The 27,969-nt window shown below is 34.9% G+C and overlaps 2 protein-coding genes across 2 annotated transcripts; one reads left to right on the top strand and one right to left on the bottom strand.

The window, feature by feature from the left end:
- Window positions 1-4,453: 4,453 nt before the first annotated feature.
- Smp_175950 (putative methyltransferase ncl1) lies at window positions 4,454-16,009 on the top strand (the record flags this gene model as incomplete). Its single annotated transcript, XM_018792890.1, has 7 exons — window positions 4,454-4,889; window positions 8,552-8,898; window positions 9,771-10,228; window positions 11,672-11,904; window positions 12,587-12,847; window positions 14,656-14,951; window positions 15,797-16,009. The coding sequence occupies exons 1-7, from the start codon at window positions 4,481-4,483 to the stop codon at window positions 16,007-16,009; spliced, it is 2,217 nt and encodes a 738-aa protein (XP_018644023.1). The 5' UTR covers window positions 4,454-4,480.
- A 9,923-nt stretch (window positions 16,010-25,932) lies between these two features.
- On the bottom strand, window positions 25,933-26,412 carry Smp_097930 (universal stress protein, putative; the record flags this gene model as incomplete). Its single annotated transcript, XM_018792889.1, has 1 exon — window positions 25,933-26,412. The coding sequence occupies one exon, from the start codon at window positions 26,410-26,412 to the stop codon at window positions 25,933-25,935; it is 480 nt and encodes a 159-aa protein (XP_018644024.1).
- Window positions 26,413-27,969: the final 1,557 nt, after the last annotated feature.

The following is a 27,969-nucleotide window of genomic DNA, read 5'->3' as shown; positions in this document are numbered from 1 at the left end:
AACAACATAGATTTAGGTTTGCCAACTGAACACTTAAAAGAATTATTGTTACGTTGTACCTTTAATGTCCAGGTGAGCTTCAACAATGAAATATATAGACAAAGAGATGGAATCGCAATGGCGTCTCCATTAGGTTCAATTCTAGCGGACTGTTTCATGGCAAAACTAGAAAACGACCAACTCAGTTCAATGATCAATCGATTTCACCTATACGTAAGATACATGGACGACACATTTGTCGTTTGTGACGATAATATTGATTTAGAGGACATCTTACACTCCTTTAACTCATGCCACCCTTCCATAGACTTCACATTATTAAGGGAGGGAGACCAATCAATCCCTTTTCTCGATGTACGTCTGATGAGAAGAAGTAATAGTTTTTTTTTAAAAAGATCTATCATTAGAAAACAATCATGGAATGACCAACTAACCAACTTCTACGGCTGGGTTCTGTTATGTAGAAAGAGAAACCTCGTTCATTCTTTATGTTATCGTATACATCGGATATGTAGTACGGAATGCATTAACGAAGAACTCGTGTTCCTCAAGAAAACCTTGATGAAAAATGGCTACCCAGACCGGTTCATAGAGAAGAATATGAATAGAAGTAGCGTCGACAGGAAAACTAGTTATTCCGTCCCGAAGAAAAACCTTTATATAAGTCTGGAATTTAAAGGTGATCGAGCTTCAGACGTAATTAAAAATCGTTTAGCAACAACGATCAAAAGGACATTTAATGCTGCTAAACTGCGAATAACCTTCACGAGTAAGAACTTATTTTCTGTACCCATAAAAGATAAGCTCCGGCGTTTGGTCGCTTCTATGTGCATCTACCAGTTCACCTGCTCTTGTGGAGCAAGGTAGATCGGCCGTAGCCAGCGCTTGCTTTCAACTCGGATACGAGAACATATCCCAGTTTAGTTATACAAGGGTGAAAAGAAAGCAATTAAGAGTTCTAAACTTGAACACCTAATCGACTGCAATCATTATACGGATCCATAGTCTGATTTTAAGGTTGTTTATATGATTAATTCAAATCTACCTAGGTCTTTTCGTATCAAACTCCTAAAAATAGCCGAAGCTCTTACCATCCATGAGCTCAAACCAGAAATATGCGTACAAAATAAGTACGTCTTATCATTATCGTTACCATGGCCTTAATATTATTGTCATTCTATTATTATTATTATTATTGTCATTATTATTATTATTATTACTCCATTTCCCCTTTACTTATATCTTATATTCTCATTATTTTATTCATGATTACTCATCATATCACCTTATTTATTTTTACACCTCTATGACCTTTAATTATTGTAACCAAAACATTTCATTCATTTTAATCATCTTATTACAATCTTGGTTATGTGTTCACATTTCCTTACGGAATTAGTACTTTAACAAAACATTTTCATATACATACGATTGTACAGCTTGATAATAAATTCGGTGAAAAGAGAACCCTTTGCTGGACTTCGTGTTTTAAGTGTTCTTACATTAGAAGATAGATTTTTTCCTTCGTAAGTAACCTTTTGGTTAAATGTTAGGTTAATTGTTCCGTGCTTACAATGACCAGTTCCCATCACATGCCTGCGAGCAATGCTTTCTTGAACGATTTAAAAGCTTTGAAAATTTTTTTTGGCTAATGTGTTATCGAAACGTTCCTAGTGGAATCATTGTTCTTTCTCTACACATACTTCGTGGCTTACCTTTATTGCTTACGTATTTTGATATAACCACCAGACGTGTCACGCATTTTCCGGTATTTACTTCTGATTTAATTGTCTTTCGTATCAAGCATGCTGTTTTGTTTTAATAACAACTAGATTACTTTTCCCTACTCATGTCAATTTAGCGGTTTCCACCATAACATTGATTGGTTGTTTGTATCTCAGTCAACTGTACACAGAACCTTTTCAGACAACGTCTTTGACTTGCATCATGGTCTTGTAAGATTTTCCGGATTGTCATGTTCTACATGACCACAGTCAACGACATAATCTAACAATACTTCATGATTTAAGCTCTTCGTTTGTCTTATTTTATTACCATATCTTTCTCTATCTTTTCACTATCTCATATTTATTGTGGCGCACATATATTTCGGTGTTTCGTCGTACCGATGTTAACGTACTTAAATAAATAAACAAAATATCCAGATCTTAATATTTTCGTCCCAATCATTTGTATAAATCTGGGTGCAGACTTATTGAAAACCTAGGACGTTTCTAAACTTAATCAATAAACCTTTCTTGTTATTTCAGCATCGTTTCAATGTGTCATTTTGATATAAACTTCTCATTTTCCTATGTCTGACAAAAATCTTAAATTGCATTTACGTCCGAAACAAGCTCTCATAGTCTTCACTTTAGCCCGTAGTCATTGAGCTTCATTATAGGCTATATCAGGGATTGATCTTCTACCAGGAGGTTCACTTATCGACTTAGAATACGCAGATGACATAGTTCTGTTTGGTGAAGACGCTGACAAAATGCAGTCTTCTGTTGGAACTCAATAATAATGCCAGGATGTTTGGGATTCGTTTCTCCCCATCCAAATGTAAATTGTTACTCCAGGACTGGCCTGCATCAACACCTGAACTAAGGATAGGGAGTAAAGTAGTCGAACGCGTTGACAACTTCACTTATCTTCGAAGTCTGATCAGCCCTAATGGGTTGGTGTCTGACGAAATCTCAGCACGGATTCAAAAAGCTCGTTTGGCTTTTGCCAACTTACGTCACGTATGGCGAAGACGAGATATCCGTCTATCAACAAAAGGACGAGTATACTGCGCAGCAGTTCGTTCTGTTCTACTTTACGGCTGCGAAACATGGCCATTAAGAGTAGAAGATACTCGTAGGTTACTAGTATTTGACCACAGATGCCTTAGAAATATTGCTCGCATCTGCTGGGATAACCGGGTAAGTAATAGTGAGGTTCGGCGCAGGGTATTAGGGAATGATGGTAAATCAGTTGATGAGGTCATGAATCTTCATCGACTGAGATGGTTGGGCCACGTGTTACGTATGCCTGAACACCAATTACCACGACGCGCAATCCTGACTAGTGTAGGGGATGGTTGGAAGAGAGTTAGGGGCGGCCAAACCAAAACATGGCATCAGTGCTTGAAGTCACTAACTTCTAGTCTGATCCATGTTGGTAGATGCAGACTACCTGGTTGGGGTCCGCGTGACTATCGTAACCAATGGTTGGAGACTGTGGGTGACATGGCTCAGAATCGATAACAATGGCGTAGGTGTATACACTCTTTATCTTCCCTTAAACCTTGAGATTAAAATTGCTTCATAACTTTTTTCCTTCCTATACTATATCCTTATATACAACCTTTCTTTATATACTACCACCACTAAATCAATTACTTCTATGAATCCGGTGTTCATCTTGATGTGCTAACGAGGTATGGCAACTTGGACCGATGCATATATGTGCCTGGTCCCACGTTGTCGCTGACTGACTGACTGACTAGGCTATATCTACCATACTTATGTTAAGGCAATTTCAAGAGGGAAACTTCATCTCTTTCAAAATAATATCTGCGCACCAGACTTTATACTTTACATAATCAGTACCGGGGGGTAGTAAAATCTTCATCTAATATATACTGACAAGCACTCATAGTTGTGAATTTAAAAAATAATGAAATGGCCGTATGCCAATTCTTTATGATTTTATGTCCGGCTTTTTATCACGTGATTTATCCACCAATCGAAATACAAATTTTTCAATCTAGCACTGTGCCAAAACAATGACGTTCGACCGGTATGAGTGGTCTAGAGTCCCTATTGGTCCCTTGTCCGCCTAACCCTTCCAATTGAGTCCAGGACACTAATGACAGCTTCTGTTATGCGAATCATTTATTTCGAGCATACTCAGTTTATATACCAGACAAACAGACGGGATCACACCACAAAATAGAAAATAGTATTTGTACAAGATCAAACCAAATGTGGCTGTGAACGTGGGATACAGTAATCAATAAACCAAATATAATTTAGGGACAGTAATTCGTATAATAATAATCCATAGGTCAAAATGAAGCTTATAATAAGATGGATATAGATATACATAATCTAGTTACTCAATAGTTAAACAATAAAAATGTATGTAGAATTATCGTCCACTAATAGGTCCCAGAAGTTACTCGTACTTATGTCTTCGCTGGGATATAACAATGGTCTTTTCACATTATGGGATTTATTATCGTGGTGGAACTAAAATAATTCTAAAGTTGCAAGTCAGATATATATTTGATACAAATAAATACCCATACAAATCCAGTTCGGTAAGTCATCAATCACTGTCATTTTAGGGTTTCTAGAACTGGCGAAAATCGTAATGTTTTACTGAATTATGGAATTAGGCTCTAGCAAAAATAAAGAAACTTTTAATAATAACTTAAATATTGATTCGTTTTCTGTGTTGCATAGATTTGACTAAACATTATTAAAGAATTATGGGTCGTCGTAGACCAGCAATACAATGCAGACAGCATATTAAACCTGAAATGAAACAAAATGAGCTGTTCGAAAAGTATTATAAAAATCAAGGGATCGTTCCTGAGGATGAATGGGCAGATTTCATCAGCTATTTGAAAAGAGACCTGCCTATCACATTTCGGGTAACGGGATTTCGAGATCAAAACAAGGAATTACTGCGACTTATCAAACAAAAATATCGAAAAGACATATCTGAGATGCAACATTATATGTGTGATGAAAAAGATCAGACTAATGGTACTTTTGAATCATTACCTTGGTATCCGAATGAAATGGCATGGCAGCTGAGTGTCAGTAAATATGCGGTTCGCAAAACAGAAGAACTCCGGACGTTGCAGCAATTTCTGGTGTCTGAAACAGAGTCAGGTAAATTAAACTTCTACAACCATGTGTTACTCTAAGACTAACATGATTTCCTACCAGCTGTTTGAGTGTTTTATTTTTAAGAATTATTGCTTTTTCAAATAAATTACCTTATGAAAATTGATTTACATCTCTGTGCAATGAATCACCAGCTTATTACTTGTTCTTGATCAATATTAGTAGTTGCCTTGCAGTTCTCCCTACTAGTTTAAATTTGAAGCAGTTTATTATCTACGTACAAATGACATTGAACAACAAAACTGTAAACTCCGATTACACCCGACTTGAAAAATAGGCTGTTAAGAATAGCAGGAAACCAAGCTTGAAATAAATTCGAAAAGAAATATAGTTTTGGGGAGAATTGTAATAAATAAAGCTATGTTTGTGACAAAAAGAAAAACGAGTCTGTACCGTTCTCGCCGAGCTGTCTCTTAAGAGCTCGACAGTCAATTTTACGAACCCCAACCAGGACTTAAACATCTCTGGTTAATATTACGTTAAGTCATCAATTTTTTGAACTGGTGCCTTTATTTAATCTGTTGAACACTAGCATTTTTCTGATGTACTCGCGTTAACTACTCCAAAGCCCCACAACTGAGCCTGCATAGCATATGTTTTAAGTATCTCGGCCAATTCTAGGTCCAAACCTTATCATCCAATTTAAAACCTGTTCATCCCGAATCACTACTAGTCAATTAGCGTTTTCGCCACTAGAAAGCGATGCCTTAAATATAAGAACTATCAAATGCCTTCCGTCTCTAGATGTCCTCTACCGTCCAAGGGTTTACAGCCGTATAATAGCACAGCATTCGTGGTTTTTTGATAGGAAGACAAATATCTCACCTTTTAGTCGAAAATAACATTTTGTGTGCAGGGACCTTGTCAGAGAAGGCCTACTCACTGCCTTCTCGTGGCGGGGGTGTTGTTCACGAAAGTGAGAGGACGAAAAGCGAATGTCCGACGCTTTAACCGGGTTGGTGGACATACTCAGTTCACTTAGGGGAGTTGGGAAACCCTGATTCCAAACGAATACTGCACATGGGCTCCAGCACCGTGAAGGAACAAATGGCGTATGAACCAATTGTTGGTCACCGACAACCATGGGACTGAATCTCCTCACGATGCTCCACTGCCTTGTGGACTAGACCTTCAGGTCAAAGGCTCGGGGTGTGGCCCCCTAAGAAAACCACCTGCTTCAGTTTGGGCACCTTGGCAGTATCACAGCCCTCACACAAATCGAATGAGATTTGTGAGGCGCATATGTATCTGGTGCCCCTTTGTACCAATATTTATGTGTTTAAATAAAATAAAAAAAATAAAACCTTGTCAGTTACAGAACTATCAATCTGTTAAGACTCCCGATATAAGTAATGTGGTCGGTGCCTTCGACTAATTCAGTCTATAATACCTAAATGAATATCAATCCACACCAGTTCCAAAGTATTAGTGTGCGTTTGGAAAAACATGAGTTCCACACATGTTTTCATTGTTGCTCTTTAGTGTTCAAAAACTATACATGATATTTTGGTCTTTACTGAATAGAAGTATTTCGTTTATGCACTCCAAGTTTATGAGAGAACCCATTAAACCCAAAATTAACTCATTACCAACATGGTAAACGAGTTACCTCCAAAAGCATATTTATGGCAAAGATTAAAATGGGGAAACTCTACAGCCTTGCCAGACGCAATTTAATGTAACCGATTCAAAAGTTGGTTCATTTCTAACTGTAACCTGATTAGCGGTACCCAAATAGAATCTCTAGTTAAATGGTATACACTTCTCAATAGAGTTTGTATGCAATTAGGTACGGTAGTAAGCAAATTGTTATTAAGTCAACATAACACCCCTGCCTTCTCGTGGCGGGGGTGTTGTTTACGAAATCGAGAAAACGAAAAGCGAATGTCTTGCACTTTAACCGGGTTGGTGGACATACTCAGTTCACTTAGGGGAGTTGGGAAACCCTGATTCCAAACGAATACTGCACATGGGCTCCAGCACCGTGAAGGAACAAATGGCGTATGAACCAATTGTTGGTCACCGACAACCATGGGACTGAATCTCCTCACGATGCTCCACTACCTTGTGGGTCATACCTTTAAGTCAAAGGCACCGGGTGTGGCCCCCTAAGAAAACTACCTATTTCGGCCTTAGCACCCGAGCAGTATCATAGCCCTCACGCGATTAAAATAAAATGACAATTTTTTGTGTGATGCATATATATCTGGTGCTCCCTTGTATCAATATTTATGTGTTCAACTAAATTAATACATAAAAGCATGACAACTATGTTCAGCTGTTTGTTGTGTGCTTAGTTAGTTCACGAAAAATTTAACGTTAAAATCGTTCGTACTGTGATATGCATATGAGTGTGTGAATCTGTTTGTTATTTTTATTAGAATCCAGTAAAAAATGACGTTAATGTCTATGTATTTACTAGTTGATTAGTGTAACGGTATTCTCGATCTATTCTCAAGCTTCTTGAGTTTTCAAGAGAATCTAGGAATATGTTTCATATATTGTTTGTGTTACTTCATCCTCATACCCAACATTCATTTACTGATCGTTTGATTGAAATCAGACAACAGTAATATATAAATTAGTTTATTCCGAAGTTCGACGCATCCTGAAAGAACCTAGATTATAAGTCAACACAAATACTGTCAGCGAAGGTTACAGTTACTGGAAACCTGATAAACAAAATTTGTAAACTTGGTCTTATCTATACTCAGATTAAATAAGTATTAAGAAAATCTTAATGATAATGAAAAGAAAAATCAATTAAAATGTTTATCGAGAGAACAGAAAAACAGTTGTCGTTCTGTACCGTAAGGAACATCGAAAAAAAGAGATTCCGAATACGGATGATATAAAAGTTTGTTTTCGAACTAGTGATGCTATTAGATCAGCATTAGTTGGAGTGAAGGATGTAATGCAAAGGAAGAAGCAACAAGACTGTATCGATTAATCTAAATGTTATAAACGCGATGCTGTTTACATGAGAAATATATCAAAACAGTTAAATGTAAGGATGTAAGAGCAAATATGAAATGTTTAAGACTTGTTCCTAGATCTTTTAAAAACCTTAAGAAGCTTGGGAATAGATCAACAATAAAACTACACTGATTGGAAATAAAACACAAAGCTAAATTTGAGGGAACTTAAGACTTCAGGCAATCTCAATTATTCCCGTGAATCAACTGAGACTAGATTATTTAATGAAACGGAATTATTTAAATTTTAAATGTTGAGTTTATTTTAAGTATAATTTGCACATCATATTTTTCATACACAGGGTGCTAATTTTTGTTAAACTATTTGTTCTTATTTTGACGAATGTTGATATAATCGTTTAGTTCTATCTCGGATGTGACTACAAAAAAGAGAAATAAAAGAACATTACTTAAAACGTTAGTCCATAGTTGTTATGATTTCTTGTAACAAAGACCCATTCGAGTTTTTGGTGTTTTTGTCACTGGCAATCTATAAAGTACTTTCTACTCGTTCGGAAACTTCAACTAGTCTTATTTCAAAGAGGGGACAGGTATTACTTATTTTCTATTGGTTTGGTATACACAGTCATGAATGTGGCTTACTTCTATTTGCGACATTGAACTGTATCTCACTTATTATTACCATCCACATAAAATTTAATTACTCTTTAGGTAACATCAGTCGTCAAGAGGCCGTGAGTATGCTACCTCCGCTTCTTTTAGATGTGCGCTCACATCATACTATCCTTGATTTATGTGCCGCACCTGGATCCAAATCTGCCCAACTCGTTGAGTTGTTACATTCTGATGCAGAAGCAGTTCAATTGAAAATTGGTGTTGAAAATGCTCCAAAGTATGTTGAACCTACAGGAATGGTTATTGCGAATGATTTTGATCAGAAACGATGTTATATGATGGTTCATCAAGTGAAACGTTTACAAAGTCCTTGTGTTGTGATAACTCAAGAGGATGCTACATGCTTCCCACGTCTGTATTTAACTCTGTCACCAGATGAAAAGGTTTGTTTATCGTAAGATTTCATAAATAATAAATTAGAGCAAATGGAACTCACTGATAAATGAATTCAGATTGCTTTTAATTTCTTATTCCTGCGATTTCCTAGATTTTTAGATTTTACTAATCATTACCTTTATAAAAGTGAATTACTCTTAATTCTTATTAACTTGCCTACTATTTCCTGTTTTGTTCTAAGACAAACTTTGGTGACTGAAATTCTAGTCACTAAACAATACATTGACAAGGGAATATTTTAGCGGTTGACATGTTCTCACAAAGTAGTACGTTTAGTCAGATTATTTATGAAGATGTCAAGAATTTTGTGTTGCTATGTACCAATAAACATTGATTTCTTGGCTATTGCTTTCAAGAATATGGTGCTAAATGCTAGTTTCATATTATAAAATTTATTTTGAAACGAGTAGAAATTATTCATCTCAAGCTGTTTACTTACTAGATAATATCACTTGAAGTAATTCATCAGTATAATCCACACACTACTTCATAACCATCAGACCCCAATTTAGTTACTACATGCTTCTGTATAGTCAGTTGATAATTTTGTTGATGGTTTTTCAGCTTTCACTGGAACTGCTTCTTCATTATCAAGCTTTTGTTGAACCACTGTTTTACCTGTAATAAAGTTAACTACATGGTATTTCAATAATCAATTTATTGCAACAGAAATATCCTACTGACATATATCGGATGATTGTTAATAACCATCGTGAATCGTATAAAAACAATTTAAATGTATCATTTCCTGAAAGATATTTTACTGCTCAACAGTATTTTATAAACTAGAGTGAGCTTTGAGTTTATTGTTAACGTAATTTTAATTAATTCATTTATAAACTTCTCGTTTGTTTTCCAGACTGGTCAGAAAGATTTGCGCCAACTAATGTTCGATCGTGTTTTAGCAGACGTACCATGCAGTGGAGATGGGACGCTTCGCAAAAATCCTGACCTTTGGTTACGATGGTCTCCTAGTCTGGGCATTGGTGAACATCCTTTGCAATGTAGAATCCTAAAGAGGGGTTTAGAGCTTTTGCGTGATCCAGTTGGAGATTCTACAAACTATTCTCGTCTAGTTTATTCTACTTGTAGCTTTAATCCTGTTGAAAATGAGGCTGTTGTGGCCTCAGTGCTACACGCGTGTCGGGGAACTGTTCGGTTAATCGAACCAGATATCTTGGAAGGAATATTGCCAGATTCTTCTGAGAACAAGGATTCAAGTAGACGGAAATTTAAATTCAGACCAGGCTTAAACAGTTGGCGTATAATGGACAGGAAAGGAGTTTGGTTTACGTCATATGACGAAGTTCCCACAGGGTATCTAGACGTTTTAAACTATCCCATTACATATTTCACAGTAAAGTCTCTAGTTTTCATCATTATTATCAGCCTTCGAATGCCCTGGTGCGGCTGAGGGTGGAGAAAGTTATCTCTTCCCCTCGAAATACTCTCAAATGTCCACGCGTATACACCCACTGCTAGGGAAGTCCTACTCACTGCCTTTTTGCGGAAGGGTTGTTGTTTACGAAATTGAGATGAGAAAAAGCGAATTTCCGGTGTTTGACCCTGTTTGGTGAATATGAAGTATCCATCTAGGGGAGTTGGAGAACCCTAATTCCAAACCAATGCTACACCTGGGCTCCAGGATCCTGAGGGAGTAAATGGAGTATGAACCTTTTGTTGGTCACCGATTGCCATGGGACTGAATTTCTTAACGTTGCTCCACTGTCTTGTGGACTAGACCTCTGGGTCAAAGGTTAGGGGAGTGGTCCTAAAGAAAACCACCTGCTTCGATTTGTGCACCCAGCCCACACACAAATTCAATGGTTTGTGTGGCGCATATATAATTTTTTGACGCTTTGTACCAATGTTTATGTGTTTAAATAAACTAATAAATAAAAATTCCTAGTGTCTAACACCAGTTAGCATAATTCTTTGGTTCAACCTACTTTATCAGTTTGCTCATTCTGTGGATATCCGGTCACTTCATTGTAGACCACGAAAATAAATATCGTTTACGTTTCTGTCAAATTAATAAGGCAGTTTTCCAACGGTGTTAAAATACCAGAAAGACACATGAAATCATGATTAAGAAAAGCAAAGTTTGTAAGTGGTAGTGATACTATCCGACTCCCCACATCAATGTGTTAGGAGTGTAGTTAGGTCTGAAACCCAGTGAACAGAAGTCAAATTCTTAAATAGTCAATGAGAATTAGTGTCTCATTGTAGCTTACATAACCTATGGTTTCCTTTACTATTTTCCAACTCTCCAAACCCCACACATCGAAGTAGGTTATTATTTCTTGATGCTCAAAACAACCTCTAACTGTTCTATTCGTAACAAATTCACAAAACCGTTCGAGAAATTACCAGAAACGCTTGTTTTTTGGCGTTTTCTATTCATTGGAGCTTTTTAATAAATATCAATCATTGCCATCTTCAGGATGGTTGACCATTCACCTCTAACGTTTACTGCTTACAAAATAGATAATCGATCTTCCCCTGTAAAGTGTGACTCCATTATCTTTTTAATAAACCATATACAGTTCACCTCCAGCTTTAGTCACTAAATAATCAATTCATAGCGAAGAGACAAGAATACCACTTTGATTTAATGATCTAATAATAGTTACGCTGTTCCATCCTTTCGTTAAGCAACTTTATTTTCAGCTGCATTTACTTAAGCCAAAGATTTATTATTGTCACTAATGATCTTAATAGCATCACTTGTTATTTGCTTTTTACCATACAATAATTTAGCCAGAGGAGTTTCATATACCCTTCTATGTTTCCTCCATCTAATGTATCAGATCTACATTTGGAACGTTGTAAACGCGTTTTACCTCATGATCAAAACACTGGTGGATTTTTCATTGCTGTTCTAGAGAAAATTGCACCATTGCCTTGGATGAATGCTACAAAGCGAGAGGTTCCTGTAAGTAACAATCAAATTAACCAAATAGACAAACAGTTTGAACCAAAAGATGATTCAAGTAAGATCTGAGTTTTTGTCGCGATTGCATTCATTACATATTTTATACTACATTTTAAGTGTAATTAACCTGTATTATATATGTACTACCACCAAAGAAGTATAGTTGAAAGCATTTCAGTTGACTCATTAAAATTCTAGAGAGGTGCTAAATATAGGCGCTAAAGCTCGGGAAACTATAGACATTTAAATTGTAAGTAGACGAAATTATTTTAAAAGGAATAGGTGTTGTAGGAAAACTGCATTGTTTGTACAATCTCAAACAGGACACGGGAAGTGTGAAAACGTTTGTTCATTTTCACCCGTCTATGGCATTTCCAATAGATCTAAGTGTACCATATGAAAAATACAATACTTGATGTTGATACTATGATGTAGAGTTTCACATTGACTGTTAATATTTCATTCGTGTCAGAATTAGGTCTGTACTTGTATTCGATTTAATTATATTACGAGTAAATAGATTCAATGAGATATCTCAAATTATTCAAGTGTGTATCCCATATAGTGTTGTCATATTAAAAAGTAGGTTCGCAACTTTTTCTTGTCCATTGTTTTGGGTAGTCACAATACATTAGTTCAACCTTATGTGCCAGTTCCCATCACCCTGTTTAATTAATAATTTGCTTGCATTTTTATCTACTATCTTTGTTTACCACTCAACGCTTTTTTCCCTTACCAAGGACCTCCATGTGTTGCTAAAAAATCACGTATCTTTCATGAAAATGGATTTACTTATATAGATTCTATTTCGGATCCAAGTTGGCTAACAATTCGTGATTATTATAAAATAAAGGATAAGTCATCCTGTAATGGTGAATCATCGATATTATTTTGTCCAGATAATCTACTTTCACGTTCTAGTGGAGAAGGAAATCGATGTCGATTTCTTTACTATACAAATAGTCTTATCAAAAATATGGTTTCGACAACTAGCGAAAGAGGTTGGTTTAATACTTTTATATGATTTACCGCTAAGTGTTGATAAAACATTTTAAATGATAAAAAGTACCAAGAATTGAGTAGTTATATCTCACTGATTGATCATAGAGTGCAATTTAGCATATTTCCTATCATTTTTAGATCGAGAACTTTTAAATACATCTTTAACATCACTGTAATAGCTATTTACAGTACAATTAAAATTTTGATTGGTCAAATTGATATTTTAAAATGATTATTTATCCTATCATTCATTTCACGGAATATCACATAGATCAGTCGAACCCAAGAGATTCATTTCTTGTGGCGATAATAATAATAATAAGTATTGCGATGCAGTTTTGTGTTCCGTGGTCCGATTTTAGTAACTGACGCACGCTCCTACGCTTAATAAACCAGGTATGTATGGTATAAGTCGAAGACTCCACGGATAGCTCCGTAGTCAGTAATCGGAGGAAACTGTACACAACTTGTTACCGAACTGACATATGGGGGTCACGTTCGGTAGGTAGACAGTGTGCTACTCCTAATAGCCTGTTCCAACTTCCATTTCTTACCTACCATGTGATCTTACGACAGGATATGATCTGTCTGAACTGACCTAGGATTACTTCGTATGTTGATTTAGATATTCTAAATAACTCAATCTCAAGTCGAATCTATAATCTTTTTGCACAGTGTGAATACATGAAATTACTGAATCGAGATTTCTCGATATCATGGTAAGGTGTGTTTTTCGGTTGCAAATACTGTCTTGACATGACGGTTGGACTTACTTGACACCCTAATAGACCTACATTGATTGAAATACTTGTTCCTTTAAATCCTGCTATGTCAAGAAGGTTGATCGGAGTGTGGTAAAACTAAAAGTATCAGAATTATGGTTGACAGCAAGATCCTACTACTGACTCCAATGGAGCCCGATGGCAGTATGATGTTTTGTTCAAATATCTGGATATCTAAAATACTAGCTCCCATCATTATTAGATGCTTGAATGGTCCACGAAAATAGCAAACTGGGTAAAATTATTCTGACTTCAAATCTAAATGATGAGATAGTGGCTGAACATGTTTTACGTGTGCTCAACCGCCGCCTACCTTGACACATTGTTGGCAATAGCTTGGAGGGAAACTTGAGATGACCAAATGCAGAGAGGGCAATCACATGAATTCATTAACTGTTCAAGTGAGCGGCATCTGCAAATGCAGACTACCTGGTTGGGGTCTGCTCAGCAGTCTCAATCTGTAGTCGTAGACGTTGGATGACTAAGAATCAGTCAGTGGAACAGATGCATTCACTTTTTTTTTACTTTCATGCTGTGTATTCCTCGAATTCATCCTTTCTTTTTGAACAGTATTCACCAATGTTTGGTCTTTCGTTAAGTCATTGATATTACTATTATTTCGATTTCGTTCCAGCTAATCTTGTTAATCTCATCTGGGTGTGGCGACTTGGTATTAGGAGTCATTTGTGGCAGGTCTTGTAATGATTATGACTGATTGGGTAGGTGTTTCGTTAAAACGACCCTGTTTTCTAAATAATGAAAATCGTCAATAAGAAGCTATGTATTCTAATGACTATCAGATGGTGTAGTTATCCAAATCACTTTAATTACTGGATTTTTTAGTTAACTTCTGTCTCAGTTTGTATAAGGATTTAGTGTTTACCAAAATAAATCACTATCTTTCGAATTTTCAGTCACAGTTATTTTGATTAGAATGAAGAAATACATTTATTAATGACTTCGCTTCAGTTATACTTCAAGGTTGATGTATCTTATTGCTTTACTAAAATTCCTTTCTTGTTTAGGATTGAAAATAGTCAGCACTGGTGTCCGAATATTTTCCTCAGTTGAAGATAAACAATTTGAAGGATATCGTGTATTACAAGATGGAATTGAAGTAGCTGATGCTTATATACCCTTATCAAGCGATCGTCGTGTTCGTCTCACGTCAAATGAATATTGTGATTTAGTGTTACTTTTAAAGCATGAGATGCCATTGTTAAGTCTTATGACTGAATCAACTCGTCGTCAGTGTGAAAATATATCATCTGGTCCAATTTTAATTGATTATACACCTAATGTTACTGAATTCACAAGTGATGTAAGTTTATTTTTTGGCATTTAAGTTGTGTTTTGTAAAATGTTGCAAATGTTATGGATGTCTTAATGATAGGTTAACTAATGTTAATTTGTAATCTACATGTGACTTTCCTTAGTATACACTCCATCGATATTTTCTGTCGATACTCCAGACTACCAATTAATAAAGTTTGATATGAAATGGTTATTATTCGTATCAGGACTCATTTGCGGAATTTGTCCAGCTCAACTAAGTAGGGTATTTGTTTACTTTGTTTGTCAGTTTTATACCTTCATCAGGTGGATATGAGGTGGAGAAAGCCGGGCAATGATTCGACAGAAACATTGCACGAACCAGCAAAAATCTATTTTTTAGTGTGAGTTAATAGCTAGTTGCAGTTTCATATATTGTCTCAGTGTTGCTGATATAAAAACTAACAATATATGTGACTATGGAGACAGAAGTAGGTGTTGTGAAATTTTTAGCCCACCGTTCTTAGTGAAGATGTCAAGAGCACTAATATTCAACCTTTTAAAGCAAACTATGAAGGTTGCATTTTCTTACACAAGGTCTGAAAAAGTTTCATAAACGAGAATATTCTCAGGATAATGTCTGAACATATAAGAAATCACAGGTTAGTATTGTATTATCTCCCAACTTATATTCATTAAAGATCAACTTTTTTTCACCACTGTCTCATGTTTCTTACTTATCCACCATTCTTATATTGTAATGTGTATAACTTACATCCGCTATCCCACACTTAATTTTAAGATAATATTTTAGTATACACATCAAACATTTTTCGTTAAGCTCCACTTAAACTGCTTATCTGTTCCTTCTTTAAATTTATATTAATAAAATAGGATGAATCGTGGACATGTGATAGTTTACCTCGTTGCAGACTTGTATTTTCTGGTTGGCGTGGAGCTAAAAGCATACGACATTATATTGGACGTTTTGAACGATTACATTTCATGAGACTAGCCAACATTGAACCTAGTCCGTGTATCATGGGACACACCGCTAAGGAATTAGTAACTCATGTAAATTCTGAAACCAGTGAAAATGCTGAATGATTGGTTCATTTGTACACTATTTCTGAGATCAATGTTATGTACCAATTTTTACTAATCAAGATACACGACCTTATGGAAATAAATCTAGAGATGTTCTTTCTATCTTTACATGTAATTTATTGTAAACAAAGGTCTCTACTTGACATCCTTTTGTGTTTCTTATTGTTTACTGGGTAGTCAGACCAAACATCTCCAAAATAGTTAAATGAATGTAAACTTTTCGCCTAATAATAATAATAACTTAAATCTCTATCTTGGTTGGTCACGGTCAGTACACACAACACAAGGTCTTTAATTATATCTTGTTAACAACTAGACGATTTGTTAGTAATTTCTTTACCCCATCATTTTGGAGAACATATGAGGTAAAGTGCCTAATTTCAAATATAAAGCCACATTAAATTATAGATCTCTGGTAAAGAATACTCCTTTTTAAGAGTATATTTAAGACAAATTGCGATTTCTAACTAAGCCAAATGGACTTTATTTTTGAACACTCCTGTTAGATTGAACGAAGCGAAATAGTTTATTACTTTTTCATCGCATTAAATAAAACGTTAAAAGTTATCATGGTGGAGATTCGACTCAAAATCTTAACAACGTTTTTATAATATAAAGCTGTCTTTCTGGTTTATGATTCGTCATATATGCTTTTTTCCTGATCCATCTGAATGCAAACAGGAAATTATTCTACTCTCAAAAAGTCAGTAAAAGTCGAAATGAATCAAGTCCGTTCACCATTGTAACCAGAGTTGATCATTTGAACATAAATGAATAAACAACAATCATAGCAGAATAATATAAATTCATTTATTTCATGAAATCGTACTTTGGCTGATTATAACTTACAAACAATAGTATTAATTGCTTAAAAGATGTATTTAATATAGGATTTACTGGAAAGTTTTGATTCGGATTCAAGTTGACAAAGGTGTTAATGAAAACGAAATATCAACTATCGAAATTACTATAATATCCACAAAAACCCCTCCTGATATTAATCAACATATGCTCACTAGTGACTGGCTTCAAGAGATATTTCCTGGAGTTCTAGTGAGAAGCAGTGACCAGTGGAGTTCAACCAAGTCTGTTGTGAGATAGTAACTCACTGAAGACAATGGTGGATGTGTCGCTCAATTTCGTGGATTGGTTGAAGTTAGACATTAACACCATGGAATGCCAGCTCAGTGGTCTATCGGTTTACTGATCTGGCGCGAGACTGGTAGGTCCTGGGTTCAGATCTCGCAAGTGCGGGATCGTGGATGCGTGTATATATTTTAGAATAGCAAAATAATAAGCTGACAAATACCAGTAATGACAAGTTGATGTCAAAAAATTGTTAGCTTGCATAAAATTTAGATAAGAGAGGTAGAAAAAATGAGTTTATTATCGATGACATGAAATACGGTGTATTACTCAAACAATTATTAAAATGGAATTTCCAGAACAAAGAGAAGTTGATAACAATATCGTTTTAGATACATCGATTTTAGCTGAGATCTTTTAGCAGCAGTAAATCACCATATATTTCTAGTGATTCACTTACGGATTATTTTGTAACAGTGGTACCTTATCTACTATAAAGTAGATGATGGATATTTGCATTGTTCAAGACAAGCTATCAATTCAGTTACAGTTTTTGTTGAATGATAATTATTATCTATAGATTGGGATCGGCTGAAGAGAATACACAAAATAAGGAGATTCATGTTAATCTGTTAAGGCTTTTTTTAAAAAAATTTAGAAAATTTGGGAAATTTTTGAGATTGATGAATGAGCTCTTATGAGACAGAACTCCGGACAATGCACTATGCTCGAAAAAATTAAATTCCAGAAGCTCATTAGCGAATGTTTTAACGTGAGAAAGGGATTAGAAAAGCCACAGTCTATCACTCAAACTTGTATCTAATAGTGTTAGTACATAAATTTCGCTGATACTATAATGGAGTGAAAATGTCGAGATGCCTTTAACAGTATTTCTTTTACTCAGTCCGTATAAAATCGGGTTGGGAACGTGTCATCTGGTTGGTACGATTTGAGAGTTTTTTATCCGTCTTTAAACGATACTTTATTTCCAAAAATTTCTGGCTTTTGTGATCACCACCAAAGTAGAGACTAAAGATGTTTGCTCTGAATGAATGTTCAAAAATTTATGGCAAAATAATTCATCTATACGTAATATATGAAGGATTCGACTATGGCCAAAGGAAATATGGCGATTTTCATATACCGTCCTTATACATATTCTGAAAAGGTAACGTAATGCATAAAAGTAATGCTTAGTAGCCATGAACCACGTAGAACGAAGAGTGGAATTTGGTCGAACGATAAACAAAAACATTTGCAAAATAAAGTAGATTCATCCCATTTCAAAGCTCATCACCTTTAAAGTACCTTAAGTTATAAATAGTAGTATTATTGCATATGCTTTTATATACACTAGTCAATAAAGTTGAGATTGGCTTTTGAAACGAAGCAAAAAATTCATAAGAATAAACAAAATCTGCCATTAAATATAGTGTCTTGGGTTGATAAATACTTATAGATTAAAAATGCAGTGGTATAAAGGAGTGAATTCATAACTAATAATTAAAAGACGAACCGGTAATTATGCACTCAAACTTGATATTTGAAGTAAAATATTGAACAAATGACCGCGGATAATCATCAAGTGTCATGTAATTAATGAAGTCTCATTACTATTATCGTTTTACTATGACAGAGAGGTTTTCCACATTTGTTGTGTGTGCATATGTAAAGCGAAAAGTGTTTCATGGTGATGACCTCTGCAAAGCTGCGTTCCTTGCTTGCCAACTACTTTGTGATATCAATATTTTGCCTACAATCCACTAATTTTCTAATAATCATACTTGTGAACACCTCACTTCCTTTCAAGGAAAACATGTAGACACTGTTCTCTCAATCCTCCTTATATACTTGGTACCACAAGTTCATGTAGGTTCATAAATACATCACAATCTTGATACTAAGTAAATAAAAATTTGCTGAAAAATATTCAAATTGATAAATGGATTGAAGATGCCACAGGTATTTGTAGTTTGACAACACTTTAACCAGCAACACCTATAATTGAGTCGTACCTTCCCCCCCCCCCAATGAAATCAAAAGTCAGAAGCGAGGAGGTTCGAAGATATATTTGATAGGTTATCAATATATCGAGAAGTGACTGGTCTAAACTGGCTAGCGAACTCAGGAGAAGTTGAGAACGGTGTTCCTACTCGTGATCTGGCGCGGATGCATGGCCAATCGTCTTCAGCTAGGTGAGTCCATTAAAACTAATGTGGTCAGCATCTAATGTCGAAGACTTACAGAGCTATTGATATTGGGGATTTATGTACCGTTACAGGATAAACATAGAAAGGGATTATAAGTAAACAGAACAACACTTCTTCGTCTTAAATGGTTAGTTACTAAGAAGAAATTAAAAGATATGATAGTCTCGACATCAGAAAATATAACCAAACAAAAGATATCACCTATTTTAATCCATACAAACACAACATTGAATTCTGTTACATTATTTCTATATTGGCCTTATGGAACAAATAATCGTCAGACTAATTGGTTGATGCCTGTAACTTTATTCGAATAAGTTTCTCTTTAGTGTGATTTTGTTTCGTTACGTTCATTGCACCCAGATTTCTTCTTGTTATGTTTATCATGTTAACTGCTTCGGTCGACGCCTTGATGGGATTAGACAACAACCGTATATTTGAGAAATTTATTTTACTACTAGTAGTAGTGAAGTAGTCCTATTAAACTTTCGAAAAGAAGACTAGATATGGCTCTGGCAAATTTTGTCAATGTTAAGGTTTCTATTCTTCTTGGTTATCGCTTGAATGAGACCTCACTTCAAATATCATTAAAAATGTACTCACGACCTATACGGAGACCCAACTCATAGGATTCAGGTCTCGTGACAAGCACCTAACCGATGGACTACTGGATTGATATCAGACTGTACACTCTTCCAACGTCAGTTTGCAATATAGCTCGAAGATCATTCATCGTCATTAGTATAAACTGTTTCAGTCTTGTATTTGAACTCTGCTCGTCACTTTTCACTAGAAAACTAGGACCTTATCTCGATGTGAGTACGACTATAGTAGTATCGAACGAGTTTTGGGGAGATTGATTTATGGTTGGTGTTTACCACTAGTTAAACTCAGTTGATGGATCTTTAAAAACAAGCAGTTGTGCGTACTATTGAGGGGTTCCATTCTAGAACGAAGCAACTGTTCATATACCTAATAAACTTCTACATAGCCATTTCTATCCACTCAGTCTTATCTTTTTTGATGTGCATAGTCTACGGATTATTTTTCAACTTTGAGCTACTCTGAAGGTTGAAATATTTGCTTATTTTAAAATACTGTCTTGAATTTTGTTACCACTACAATAAGTTTATTATAAAACGCATTTTTATTTACGTTTGACGTATCTCTATGTATTTTAACTACATATTAGAATAGAGCCTGAAAAGGATCTGGCTTTATATAACGTTGTTCATTTACATGTCCATCTAAACTAATTCTAAGAAGAAAGTTGTACCATTTAATTAGTGAAGAGTTAATATCTATAAATAGATAGAGAAAACTGGGTACCGCTTCTAAATGAAATGGTAAGTAAACAGCAGTTGTCATAATAAACTTCAAGTGTGAAAGTAGTTGGTTATTTTAATGTCATAAAAATCAACATGATTTAATCCGATTAGCCGGGACGTTTCTGAAGATTATCGGATACAAACAGGTGCTGTTTCTTAGATTAATATTTTTATCTTACACATGGAAACTTGAACAATTGTGGTAGTCAAATTGTTAGTGAAATTGCACGCCTAATTTACATGAAGTGATGGGTTTCAACAAAATGTTATACGTTTGAAATTTACTGATGTCATGGAAGAAACAGTCTCTTGATTGAAGAAGCGGTAAATTATAATTATAGCTTAGGAAATATTTTTCATTCTTTGGTGACGAATTTTTGTGCTGTATTTAATCGTGAAAAATTTCAATCACGATTGAGACGAATAGTATGTGTTGGAACATCGGACAGTGAATAAGGCTTTTGACTCAATATACTCTCTGTTGATAGTTGTTAACAACCCCGAATTCTAGGTAAAGTAACGTTTCTTATTTACTTTATTCCATCGCGTAAAATAAAGCTCTTGAACCAGTCATGCATTTAAGATTTGTATGTGTACCGAAGGGATTATCATGTGTACTTATGCAACCAAAATTAAATTATAGTTAGCAAAAGGGTCTACTGAGTGATCATACAACGACTGTCTTATGAAACTAAGTAGAATAATGGCGAAACTTTCAACTTTCAGTTTTATTGCATATTAATTCAATGAAAAATTTTATTACTTGTTTGTAAACTTGAATCATTCGATTTATTTCACTTGGTGTTGTTTGCTTGTATCTTTCCGTTGTTATTTAGGACTTCAGTTAATCAGTCTCTTTTTGGCATATGTGTATACAGTGCGAATTGCCTCGATGTTGCCTTAATTCACAAGCTTTTTAGGCAAAAACGGATAGTGGCTAGCAGTGGAATCTAGGACAAGCGTTTCGTCCTATTTGGGACTCGTCACCTGGATTTAGTTGCGTCTCAGAGTTGTTGTTTACTCTGGAACTCGAACCCAATCAATTGCAGTCCTAAACAACAATGAAAAGATACAAGAAACCATCATCAAGTGAATTAAAACTTCACCCCATTGCATAAGAAGGTGGCCATCAGGACTCAGTAGCTAAGTGGATAACGCGATGGCTTTTGAGACGAACTGTACTGGGTTCGAGTGTCAAAGTGAACAATAACTCTGAGACGCAAGTAAATCCATTAACACCGGTGGGTGCTTGATCAATGGTCTAGAGGTTAGGCGCTCGCGCGCGAGACTGATGGATCCTGGGTATGAATCTCGCGAGGCGGAATTGTGGATGCGCACTGCTGATGAGTCCCACAATAGGACGAAACGACCGTCCAGTGCTTCCAGGTTTTCGATGGTGGTCTAGCTTCAGTTGACTTATCGTTTCAACTATGAAAATTTCACCTTAGTCTTTTTAACATCATTTTATTGGGAAGTATGGGTATATTTTCCATATGAGAATCCAATTCATGAGATCTTGTGATAAATGTAACGTGTTCGTACTCTCATAAACAAGAATTGATTGGTTATTGATTTAAATGATTGGATTTCTGTTTCAAATAACTGCTGACCCTAATTAATAATGTCATAATGTATAATTTATACGAATATTTGTCCCTAAGTTGGATCAATCAATTATTCATGTAAACTGTACATAAGACGTTTATACTGTGAATTTCTCTGGAATAATTTGTTACTTTTTAAACTAATTACAAAGTCTAGTGATGGGTTGTTCCACCACAAAATAGACTAAAGGGTTAACATAAGGAAGTATTTCCTCGGATCTTTTTTAAGAGTTGAACAGTTTCAACACAAGAGCTTATTGGTTATCTTTAAGTTGATATCTAAATATTGTATTTATCTTGCAGTTTGAATTGAAATCATGATTAGTCTTGATTTTATTTGATCTCAACTTTTCAGGTATCAGTAACAGTAATCTTAACCAATATCTGTTAAATAGATTGATTACTTATGTGAAGATCAACATAACTAGTTCAGCTATGAATTTTACTGATTAGTTCGTATGACATTTGACTGAAGAAAGGACCTAAGTGGTTTACAAACTGGTTGATTTGTACTAGATAATGATAAACAGAAATTTATGTAAAGGTTAAGAATGCAAGTTCCTAACGTTTGACTAAATACAGCTTTGAAAGCTTTGTTACTAAGGACCGAACAATTATATTTACAACTTATATGTATAAATAGATTATCGTATTGACCCAGACGGTTATATAAGTAGTAACTTTGAATAGATTCACTTTGATCTTGAGGAACTAACCACACCAAACGTATCATGCTCACTAATACGAAGCATACTCATGAATATTGTCATGCCTGATTAACAAAAATGAAATGAAGAACGTAACTTAACTTCACCACACTATCTGCTCGAATCACAAACTCCTCTGAAAGCTCACAAATACAGTTTAACGGACAAGTAAAGCATAAAAAATATGACATTTATGCACAGTCGAAATTCTAGGGACCCAGAGGTTCAGATTGACATCATACATTTAAAAGAAATATGGGGAAACTCTTTCCTTACAGTTCTCTGAAGAAGAATGTTACCTATTTCATTGCAATTTAATTGTAAATTTACTATGGGTCTCAATTAAATGGTAAACTTGAGACACAATTATCCCTAAAATTTGTCCTTTCAAGTTATCACAATGCAGGTATTCAAAACGTCCCGACTTCATGGTTTTAAACTATGAGACCTCCTCAACAACTACTCAGTTTATTTTACAAAGTATGTGTTCGATCACCACTGAAATACTGCACGTTTATCTCTAGAAGTATTCAAAATAAGGCTTTCATTCCGTTCTGCTTTCTTAAACTTTTGTATTTTTGGGACTGATTACACCTTAGGCTTAAAGTCCAGATGTACTAAGCTGGGACTTGATCCTTCAAAAAAAACAGAACCTTTAATTGAATTTAGTCTTTTTCTTCAAAAGTTTAAATAAATTATCCCTAACATTTAATCGTGCAACTCAGTGTACAGAATCTTAGGGTTACATCAATCTTTTCTCATTACCACAGGGGATGACTTCAGTACCAATTTACTATCTTAGTGAATTGATTTACAGGTAAATTTTAAAGGATTTGGAATAATTTGCCGTAGTCTATCTGTGAAACTAACTAATTACGATTGTGTACATAATAAATCGATAATGCCCACTCTCCTGACACTGTCTTGAGAAGGCTTAAACCAACGTTTAAAGCACTGTTGACCAGTGAAAATATGAATGTGTAAAATTTACGAATGCTTATAAATAAATACAATGATAACAATACCCTTCATATCACTATCTTATGTTTTTACTCTATGAATCACTTCATACTTGGTTAATCACAAACTTTACTGTATTTGCATCATTTATTTTGTATCTCGAACAACAGGTCAGTTTATGAGCCTTTAACAACCATGAACAGATAAATTGAAAGTCATCACAGTGACTGTTTGTTTTGTTACACTATCTCTGGTTTCTTGTTCCTCTTCCTAGTTGTATATGCTTTTGTGAATCATATAGCCAAGCTAAGATCACTTTACACTACTACTTTTTAGTAAAGGCTATTTTCTAGTCATCTTACCAAGAAAACACTAGATCCTAGACCATATGTCCTATCGCTCGCAAGAAATGAAAAGTTAATTGTGTATCTGAATATGATAAGAAACCTTCATTCGAACCAGATCATCGACATTTGTGTTGATTCAGTAAATCTTGTACTATTCTATAAGTTAGACGCTTTATACATCTACTCAACGTACTATAAGCCTGTAAGGTAACAATGGTAATCAGTAAATACTGAACATGTTGTTATGATGCACCAAGCTGTATCACTAGTGACTTAAATGTATGATGTACCTTCCAACTAAAAAGTGTGGTGTCTGTTATTTCAAAACACTCATGATATTATTTCTACATCACTTTTCCTGCCTACGTACGTTTTTCACGTACTGTGGTGTGGTCTACTTATATCCATATAAGTAGTATATGGTGTTGGTCAGACATAGAATGTATTTTGGCAGAAGACCGATGAGGAAAGAACTGAAACGAAGCACAATCGGTAGAAAATTGCATAAACAATGAAATTAGAGAAGAAACGGTGAAGATTGAGACAATTGCTTGTTAATTCGCAAATTGACTGTTCATTGTATGGTTTTCAGAATTTACTGACATAGTCTGTAATTTTTGCTTAAATACATTCGATTGTCCCCAACCAGTGTTCTGTTCACTACAGTACTACTTACAAGATTTAAAACTGTTACGGCATGTATTCAGAAATCAATGTTGTACTCTGAAATTATGTTAACTCTGATCATGTTATTTTTTCCTCGAACTTATATTTCACAGTACCGACAACTCTGCGACTGATCTTCGGTTAAAATAGTTTATGAATCATGTCTTTTAAGATAATATAAACTTTTTAGTGTCCCTTCTCTTTTATATTAAATTAGTAGACATTATTTGAAATATATATATCTTTCTTTTGAGTTCAACAATCGATTCTCTTGGGCTAAATGGAAATTATAGTGTATATTTGTTTTTCAGTGTATTGATAAATTTAAGGATAGTCATTTATAGTTCTGCTCGAACTCAGTCAAGAAAGATCAAATCAACAATTTATCAGGGTGTTCTACAAATATATTAGTGTGGAAATTCACTAGCTTGTAAGAGTATATTATCTAAAGTTAACATATGTACATCAAATAGTTTATATGAATACCATTCTACTAAAATATTACTTATTTGGATGTTGAATGTAAAAAAAACTATACTTACAAATTATTATAAATACAAAGTTGTACGATCTAATTTCGCCATTCTAACTGTAATCAAACATTTATCACTTCAAACACTGAAAGGTTAGGTATATATGATGCACAGTGCTTGTTCAATGAATAGTGTATGTTTTACTATATCGAAGTGATTATGTAACAAAGTTGAGTTAACTTGCCTCCGTTGATATAAGAGCTCATTGTACAAACTTATCAGTATTTATGCTTACTACTAAATTAAAATATTCTCTTAGTTCTAATCACATTCTTTGTAGCATCGAAAAGCTTCCATAATTTTTAAACTAAATGCAGTCACGTAATTGATCTAAACTTAAAAACTGTAAAACAAAGTATCATCGCTGAAAGGATTAAATTAATATGAACAATTACATGGCGTACAGACAATTAATTTCAAAATAATAGAAACTATCCTGAGTTAATAAGTATAGTTAGTACTGAAACACTAGTAAATAAGAATTATCTTACTGGGGGAGGTATAACTACCAGTGGAGTTTTTGTATGATGCATTACATAGTTTGTAACACTGCCAAGTAATGTACGACGAATCAAACCAAGTCCTCTGGGTCCAATTATTATAATATCGGCTTTCTGTTCTTCAGCGAATTTTACCAAAGTTGGTCCAGGTTTAGCATTTACATGAACAAATGCTTGACAAGAAATACCGAAACGCTTTGCTTTTATCAAGTATTTTTGTAAAAGTTTCTTTGCATTTTCAATGTTCTCCTGTGTTGATTGTATAATATCGGTTATTGGTGAAGATGCCATGGCCAATTCAATTGTTGGTGTTGTAAATATTGGTTTAATGACATATACAAAGTGTAACTCATCGTTTTTCCCTCTTAGATTATCTAGATACCATTGGAACGCTCGAGCAGAATGATCGCTGGCATCAACTGGTAAAAAAACAACTTTTTTGTTCTCAGTATTAACTCCCATAGTGAACACCTTTTTCTTTGGTCGAATGAAGTTATAAATTCTATTACTTAAATAAGGGGTGTTGTTCGATCCAAGTAAAGTTGTATTGGCCAGTTTTATTTGGTTAGACATGTGACTTTCGAACAGAAATTAATTTCGAAGCACTTACATAGTGAAAAGGTATTGGTTACGTTAAGATAGTATTTCTTTCAATTATATAGGCTACCAAATAAATATCAAAACCTACAACTTATTTAACCCCATTGTCGATTGTTTATGTATGTCAGTTTTTGGTCGAGTAAACAATTACAAACACTACACTAGTGTTGAATAACGGGTTCATCGTTAAGTTTTCGAGATATACCCCTTTGTGAATGAACAAGAATTTAGTTTTTAGTCACTGATGCCTCCGTTGCATTGAAACCTTTAGGAAAAAGAAATGAAATACATTCATCATTAATTCTTTCGATAGGAAATACAATATGCCTATATTTTTCGCTATAAACAGATTACTTAAATGTATTTGGTTGCGTGTTGAATATCGTTAATATTTACCGACAGTGAAGTTTACATTTAGTTAGGTTATGGCAGTAAGGATCAACTCTCAGCTCAGTATTTGATTACCATGGCTATTAATCATAGAATTAATTGATATCATAGCAGAATTTTGGTTAATTAGCGACCTACATGTTCATATTTCTATGGTCATTCCTACTAAATTAAGTTAGTGAAGAATCGTGAAAGTTTAGTTTTTGAGCGAATTTATTCCATCTAAATTGGGTGGTGTGGTCGGCAGTGGAAATTAAGACACACCTTTTAGGATCTGTCACCTTGTTATATCTGCATCCTAAAGTTGATGCTCACTCCAGGATTCGAACCCAGTGTAGTATCAGTTTATATGTTAAGCCGATATACTTTATTCTAGCTACTGGCCAAGCTAATTCACCTATACATTATGAGTCATCTTTTGATCTTGTTAATCATTCGCTTATTAACCTTGAGTACTTTTTATATGAGCGCATATGTGTGCACACTTCGTATCTTATTCATCATATGTCTGTCATTCATTTTTATCTGACTATAAATATTGATCAACGCTTGCTTAAAATGAGTTGGCTTCCCCGCCATCTCCAATGCATGTCGTTTATGCTTCTCTCGATTACACTTGCTCATGTGCCCACAGCTTTCTGGTCTGCATCATTCATCAATAAAAATGTAGTTGCCGCTTCCTTTTGCCTTCTGATTTTATACACCGTTAAGATTGGTACAATAACGGTTATCGAAGTGAACTATTATTGAAGCACGGCACTACACCATTACCTTTAGCTTCAGAAAGTTAATTCTTTATCTAGTTAGCTACTGAGTCGATGTAGCCACTCACTCATGCAACGGTATGAATTTCGAACCAATTTTCATTGACAAAGGTGAATGGTGGCTAACAGTGGAATCCAGGATGCGCGTCTCGTCTTATTTGGGACTCGTCAGCCGAATTAACCTGCATCTCAGAGTTGATGCTCACTCTGGGAATTGAACCCAGTACCGTTCACTTAAAACGCCATCACGTTATCTACTTAGCTA

The sequence above is a fragment of the Schistosoma mansoni genome (assembly GCF_000237925.1).
Source record: "Schistosoma mansoni, WGS project CABG00000000 data, chromosome 1 unplaced supercontig 0153, strain Puerto Rico, whole genome shotgun sequence".
Taxonomy (NCBI): Eukaryota; Metazoa; Platyhelminthes; class Trematoda; order Strigeidida; family Schistosomatidae; genus Schistosoma; species Schistosoma mansoni.
Note: the sequence above shows the minus strand (reverse complement) of the source record. Positions and strands in the feature narration are given on the sequence as shown.